General features: G+C 36.9%; 1 protein-coding gene across 1 annotated transcript; it reads left to right on the top strand.

Annotated features, from left to right (window-relative positions):
- Positions 533 to 7235, top strand: LOC107639953 (AT-rich interactive domain-containing protein 6). The gene is given in 14 exon segments (XM_021122831.1): positions 533 to 709; positions 1064 to 1859; positions 1862 to 2183; positions 2293 to 2332; positions 3158 to 3210; positions 3623 to 3668; positions 4502 to 4594; positions 5442 to 5549; positions 5651 to 5705; positions 5798 to 5873; positions 6039 to 6105; positions 6187 to 6237; positions 6337 to 6429; positions 6720 to 7235. Coding segments are annotated over 13 exon segments (1863 nt in total). The 5' UTR covers positions 533 to 709; positions 1064 to 1102; the 3' UTR covers positions 6822 to 7235.

The following is a 7235-nucleotide window of genomic DNA, read 5'->3' as shown; positions in this document are numbered from 1 at the left end:
AAGTGTTAATGGCTAAAAAACAAATTGTAAAGAAATTTTAGGGAAACAAAAAAAAAATCCTTGCTGCACACCTCAGCAATTGAGCACATGGAGAAGGGGCCATAAGGCATATATATTGTGCTAATACAGTGATTGCATAATAAGGAAAAATGAATGTTCGCTCTACCCTGAAATTATGAAAACAAAAATTGTTCTCAAATGATTCGTGTACGTTAAAAATTAAAGAGGAACAGTACCGCTGATTTTTTTTTTTTTGGCCTTTGGCCCAATGGTACCGCTGATTTTCAAATGACAAATTTCATAGAGAAATGGAGAAATTTGGGAAATTCACATGTATGGGATTTTTCTCTAGCCCACAAGCATGTGGACCAATGATGGAATACTGTATGTTTTGGACTAGTTATTTTGAGCATCAGTTTAGGCCCAAATATTTTGGGCTCGTATTCTTAATGGATTTACTAGTCAGGGCCCACTTCAAACGACGTCGTATGAGAAAGATTGCAGTTCTTGACTTTTTGACGTTTCGGTGGTCGTGGCTAGCGCGGCGCGTGGCGCGTGTTCCAATATCAAGCTCGCATCAAATTCAGGATCTGCCGCTTGAAGCTGAAAACGTTGTGGTGGTAAAAATTTTCTTCCAAGTAAACCCGCATAGAGCATCACAACCAATTAGGGTTTTTTCAAATTCTCGTTCATCTTCGATTTCATACAGGTAATGCTAAATTGGCACTGCTGTTTCTTCCTTTTTATTTTATTTTATTTTTTTAAAAAGTACGGTTATCATTCATTGTTCAATTTAGATTTATTTATTCAATCTCTGCAAAGAAGACTAAGAACTCAAAGCTTTTTGTGCTTTGTGAATTTCACAAACACATGGTACGATTTGGTTTTTGGGACTAAATTATAGATGTCAGGTTAGGGTTTAGTTGCCCTCATATTCTCACCTTATAACAACTTCCTAACTTTAGAAATCCTCGGTGCTTGATCCGGTTTAGTTTTAAGGATGAATTTTTTTTTCTCTCATCTCTGTTTTCTTCTGTTGAACTCCTGTAGTGGTTTGATGTAGGAGGTTGTCCTGTTCTAATGCGTGGTTAGAATTTCGGAAATGAGTGATGCGAAAGAAAATGAGGAAGTTGGCCAGGCTGTGCCCTCGCCTATGGAAGAAAACAAACACTTAGTTGATACCAATTTTCAAATTCAACCTAATGCTTCTTCTACTCCTGCTCCAGTAGAGGAAAGTCCAAATCACGTCAAAAACATATCGAAGGAGCCGCCTGTTGAGTCTAAGGCGGAGGCATCTGAGCCACCTGCTGAGTCTAAGGCAGAGCCACCTGCTGAGTCTACGGCTGATCCACCTGCTGAGGTTATGGCAGAGCTGCATCCTGTGACAAAGGCAGAACTACCTCCAGAGTTCAAGGCTGAGCAACCTCTTACAGTTGTGTCAGAGCCATCTGCTCAGGCTAAGTCAGAGTTACCTGCCCAGGCTACGGCAGTACCACCTGCGGAAGCTGAGGCAGATCCTCCTTCTGAGGATAAGTCTGAGCAACCTTCTGAGATTAAATCTGTGCTACCTGCTGAAGCTATGTCAGCACTAGATTCTGCGGACAAGGCTGAGCCACCACTTGAGGACAAAAGTGAGGATCAAGAGGTGGTTCCTGAGGGTATTCCACAGCAAGATATTCAAAGTAGTGACCCAATGGAGGAAGCTAATGAATTTCCTCAGAGCAATAATGGTACAGAGGATGATGTGAATGTTTGTACAAATAATGCCGATGTTGCTGAAACAATAGCAGAAGTGAAGTCTGAAGATGGTGAAGTGGCTAATGGTAAAAGTTGCAACTATGTTGAACCCATACCATCTGGGCACATGCTAAACCCATACCATCCGGGCATAATGAACCTTTTATGCTGCAAGCTGTTCCAGCCGATACAAACGTTGAAATCAAGAATATATTAGAAGTTGAGAATAAGACTGATGAAAATCAAGCTGCTGCAACTGCAGACAGTGGGAATGAAAACTCAAGTCACATGCTTTTCTTGGACGCTGACCATTGTTATGATGGGAATGAGTCAGGGACGGAGGAAGAACAATCAGCATTCATGAAAGAGCTTGAAAATTTCTTTAGGGAGAGGAGCATGGAATTCAAACCTCCCAAGTTTTATGGAGAAGGACTTAATTGCCTTAAGTAAGTTTTAGCTGTTCAGTTAAGCTTTTCACTGTTATGTTATGTTATGAATTGACCAAATTCTGAAATATGATCACTTTGGCCTGATCCATATTTGGTGGTTTATAAGGTTGTGGAGAGCTGTAACAAGATTGGGTGGTTATGACAAGGTATTCTTCAACCCCCCCCCCCCTCCCTCCCTCCTCCTTTCTTTCCCCTTTTTTGAGGGGTATGGCAGAGGATTTATATAATTTTATGTAGCTGACTTTGGATGAATGAACATATGTTAGATATCCACATTAACAGTAGGGTCTTCTAGTTAAACTTGTTGGCACACTCCATCTGATCCGTGTTTGTAGGATAGTAGTTTGACTTTGCCGATCACTTTTGTTGTCTGTAATGTGTGATCAGTGGTAAGACCAATTTTAGACTGCCGGTAAAAGTTGAAGACGTTTCATTGCATACAAACTCGTACATATACAAACCAGTTGGAGAGACTACCTAGATATTTAAACGTCTATGAGTAATCTGGTATATGTTTATTCCCAGATACTCTGTAATCAAATACCTAGGTGTTTAAGATTGCTTGAGTACTATGAAAATTTACACAATTCAAATTATACATGGAACATGCAAGATTGTAAATGTCTATGATTCCACAGATATGCTAATTCTTATGATATTCATGTTGCAAACTGAAGACAAATGAAATTACTAACCTGCTGAATTCTCCATCAATGATTGTGAAATCTGTTGTCGAATAATTAATTAACTGGATGAACAATTGGCCATGGTGCAAATATGGCTGCTATTTCACCTATGAAGTTATATGTGCATTATGAAAATTGAGTGTATTTAAAAATAGGCTTTGGTATGAGTTAAGTGGTTGTTCCTTGAGGCAAATTCATTACACTCTAGCTAACAGGTTTTGTTTTGGATCAGTTGTTTTCATTGCTGCCAGGACATACCCCTAACTGGCTTATATTTATGAATAGGTAACCTCGTGTAAGCTATGGCGGCAAGTGGGAGAATCTTTCAAACCTCCTAAGTAAGAACCAACATCCCCTATCTTGTCTTGATTGTGTTCATGGCTCATTGAAGAGTCTCCTCAAATGAACACGTTATAGTTTGTATCTCTTTGTGTTATTAGATTTCAAATCTGTGATATGCATTCTTTCTAATTTTCTAAGTAATGCCATGGTAATGGTAGTGTGTATTGGTTATGATGATGAGACCAATTAAGTGTTTCCATGTATTATGAATGGTTGCTTGATTTCCTTATGCATGGGAAAGTATACTTTTCAAGCTATTATTTTCATTATATAATAAGTGGTATATTTTTTGTTGTTTTAGGGGGTTGGAGGATATGTGTGGGGAGAAGGGCTGCCAAATTCTGACAGCTTTTCGGATGAATTGATTGCTTATGACTGATTATAATGTTCTGTTTTTAACACATGCAGGACATGTACCACAGTTTCATGGACTTTCCGTGGGTTTTATGAGAAGGTGGTTTTAGATTAATGCTAGACTTCATCTTTTGAAAAAAAAAATTTCTTTTATGAAATAAATTCAGTTTTCAAATTGTTGAAATGTCTATGCATGCTTAGTGTTTCTTTGAAGCTTCTGTTTAGGCTATTTGTGTGGACATTACTATTATTAACATTTGGTTTATTTTAGATAATGTCACTTACCTGGAAATTTTCATGTTAGCATACCTTATGATCTGTAAGATGTCAAGATGATGAGTGTTCAAGTTATGGCCTTATTAGAGAAAATTTTGGCTCTTAAGTAGTGGCATTGTCCAAATTTCTATATAATCTATTTAATACCTTTGACATATATGCTTATTTTGTTATTAGCTATTCCATTTTCAAGATTTCTGAAAAATTTACCAGATATTGTGATGAACTGGATTTAGGGGGTCGGTCATCCTAAAATTGGGACTCATTTCTTGTCGTAAATATTCACTTGTAGCATACCATATCTCAATGGATTGGCGTAATTTTTCTACTGCATGTACATTTCCATAATGATGGTGTTTTTCCAAAATAAAACTTTGTTGTTCAGCATCTTGAACAAGCCACCCCTTAGACGGTATGGTTAAAAGATCGTCGACCCCTAAGGAAATGGATGTAACAGTAGCTTGCCAGAACCCCAAAGTTTTTACTTGATCCAGTATATGTGATGTATATGCCATTCCGAAGTGATCTATTAATCATATTTTTTAGCTAGTTTTTTTTTTTCAATTGGATTACAAAATTTCCCATAAAAATCATATGTAGGCATGCTCTTTTTCAAATGTGTTATTCGTTTTTAATATTTCTGATGTACTACTGCAGGCACTTCTTGATTATGAAAGACATAAGATAAAAGGTGGTGAGCTGAGTGTTCCAATTCCTTCACAACCAGAGCCTATGAATATCGAAAATCAGGTATGATGTAATTTCTGTGTTTGATTTAATAGCATAAGCAATAATATCTACTATATATAAAAGGAATGGGGAAGTTAGTGTCCAATTTTTTTTTCCAATTTAACCCTTAACTCCCATACCAAGTAATTATGCAGTTTTTCTTTCAAAAAGTAACTTCCAAAATGTTAAAGCTCTGTGCCTGCTCCACCACTAGTACAAGAAACATTTATTGATGGAAATTTTTGCTTTGTTGACTTCAATAGATGATTGATGGCACCTTTTTCATCAAGTTTGCTGACATAAGATGGGGGAACTATTGGAAAATTATATTGCTGAAATTTTAGGGGCTTTAACATGGTGCAATTCTAATTTAGATTGTCTCAAAATTACTTTTCCTAAGAGAAAGTTTGACCTAATTATCAGTTCAAGCTTAAACTCCCCCTGCTTCCTCACAATTTCAGAAGGCTATTATGTTTCCAGCAAGAAGAATATTTCATCTGTGCGACTTTGCATCTCTATGGTTTTCTACATATTTACCTCCCTTCCCCATCCCTAGGAAAGTAATGCCTACACGTGGGTTTTAAGGCATCAAGCATTGTTAAATGTGAATACGTGATTAAGTTTGAACAACAACAACAACAACAAAGCCTTATCCCACTAGGTTGGGTCGGCTACATAGATCAAACTATGCCATTGTGCCCTGTCATGGTGATTAAGTTTGAACAATAGTTTAAAATGGTTTGATTTCTACCTTCTTGTAATGAAGCTGCTTTGCGGGAGGAATTAAACTGAGCTCTATCATTATCTGTTTATATCTGTTATCCCTGTTGTTATTTGTGTGTTATGTTTCAATGATGATTCTATGCAGACTTCAGCATCAGGTAGAGCACGTAGAGATGCTGCAGCACGCGCTATGCGGGGTTGGCACTCACAACGTCTACTAGGCAATGGTGAAGTTGGTGACCCCATTATTAAGGTCTGGTACAATTCTGAAGTTGTGATTAATTGACATTTTCTCTTTGTCCTTGTTTTTACTTTTTACACCGTATAATTGTTTAATACTTTTGTTTTTCTTAGGATAGGAATTCTGTGTCTATGCAAAAACGTGAAAAGGAGCAGCTTAAAAGCATCAGTATGGCCTTTCATCCTATTGCTACCATTCCTAACAGGATTGTAGTTGTTAAATGATTCTCTCAGTATTTGATTCCCTTCACTTTGGCTCAGATTTACTTAAACGCAAGAAACCATCGTATATGGACAATGCAGTCAAAGCTGCACGTAGTAAACCGTCTAAACCACAGTAAGACACATTTACTTCATTTTCTACAGCTCTGTTTATCCTTTGTGTTAGGCTTGCTACTTATCTGTTTGTATGGTTAATGGTTGAAATTTGCTGCCAGCCTATGCTTGGCACTTTAGTTCACTCGCTGACTTGCCTGCCTGTGTTGATATATGTGACTGGTAGATTGGATACAGCTGTGATTGATATTGGACCTCCTGCTGATTGGGTAAAAATCAATGTGCAAAAAACTGTAAGTAGCTTATCTCGTGTTCAAGTAGAATATAATTTTTATATGCAATTTCCTCATTGCAATGGAAACTTTTGTGTGCAGAAGGATTGCTTTGAGGTATATGCTTTAGTTCCTGGTCTACTTCGAGAAGAGGTAATAGCATATACTAGGAATTTTAATTTTAAAAATAAAATGATAAATTACACTGCTCCAACTATGGTGAGGATAATCATATATGCATTCTGCTATCAGGTGCGTGTTCAATCAGACCCAGCAGGACGCTTAGTTATTAGTGGTGAGCCTGAGCATCTCAATAATCCTTGGGGTGTAACACCTTTCAAAAAGGTAGATTTCTCCACCTTTTTCAACAATAAGGATGTATTTGGCTTTGTAATTTTATTGATATCTATTACTGGTGGTGTTTAATATTTTCAAGCTTAAAATATTAAATTATTTATATTAATGGTTCATGCTCATTTCCTTTTAGTATTTCTTACACAAGTACCACTGGATACTTTGTAATTGTTGTAGTAAAAAGTTTTCTGCTACATACATCATACTGAGGTTCTTGCATTTCTATGGTTTAATAGTTTTTCATTATGTCATCCATGTTTAAAGAATTTTAATGAATTCAGGTTGTAAGTTTGCCCTCAAGAATTGATCCTCATCAGACATCAGCGGTGGTAACTCTGCATGGACAGTTGTTTGTTCGTGTCCCATTTGAGCAATCAGAATAGTGGTTCCTTTACCATTGATTTACTTAGATAGTTGCAGGGAAACCATTTAGAGCAATGGCTTCAGGCTCAGCCTCTTCAGACTTACCCCAATTTGTAGCTTAGCTTAGCATATAATATTTATATTTATTTATGTTTGGGATATTTAAAAGTCCTTGTTAATGATTCTTCTCTAGCAATTCCAGTTCGACCATGTTAATACGAGTTTAGTTAGTTAGGATTCTCTAATTGCTGAAGAACATGTCATTATATTGGCAACTTGGGTGATGAGAGTAAATTAAGCTGTTGATATTTAATTTTCACATTTGGGATGAGTATGCTGCATTTGCTTAGTTGCTTTCCGCACTGATCATTTGGCAATTTTTCTGAAATGTAATAGAAATAAAATCATAGATCAGTAGACCAGTGTGTTTGGTT

Source organism: Arachis ipaensis, chromosome B05 (assembly GCF_000816755.2).
Source record: "Arachis ipaensis cultivar K30076 chromosome B05, Araip1.1, whole genome shotgun sequence".
Lineage (NCBI taxonomy): Eukaryota > Viridiplantae > Streptophyta > Magnoliopsida > Fabales > Fabaceae > Arachis > Arachis ipaensis.
Note: the sequence above shows the minus strand (reverse complement) of the source record. Positions and strands in the feature narration are given on the sequence as shown.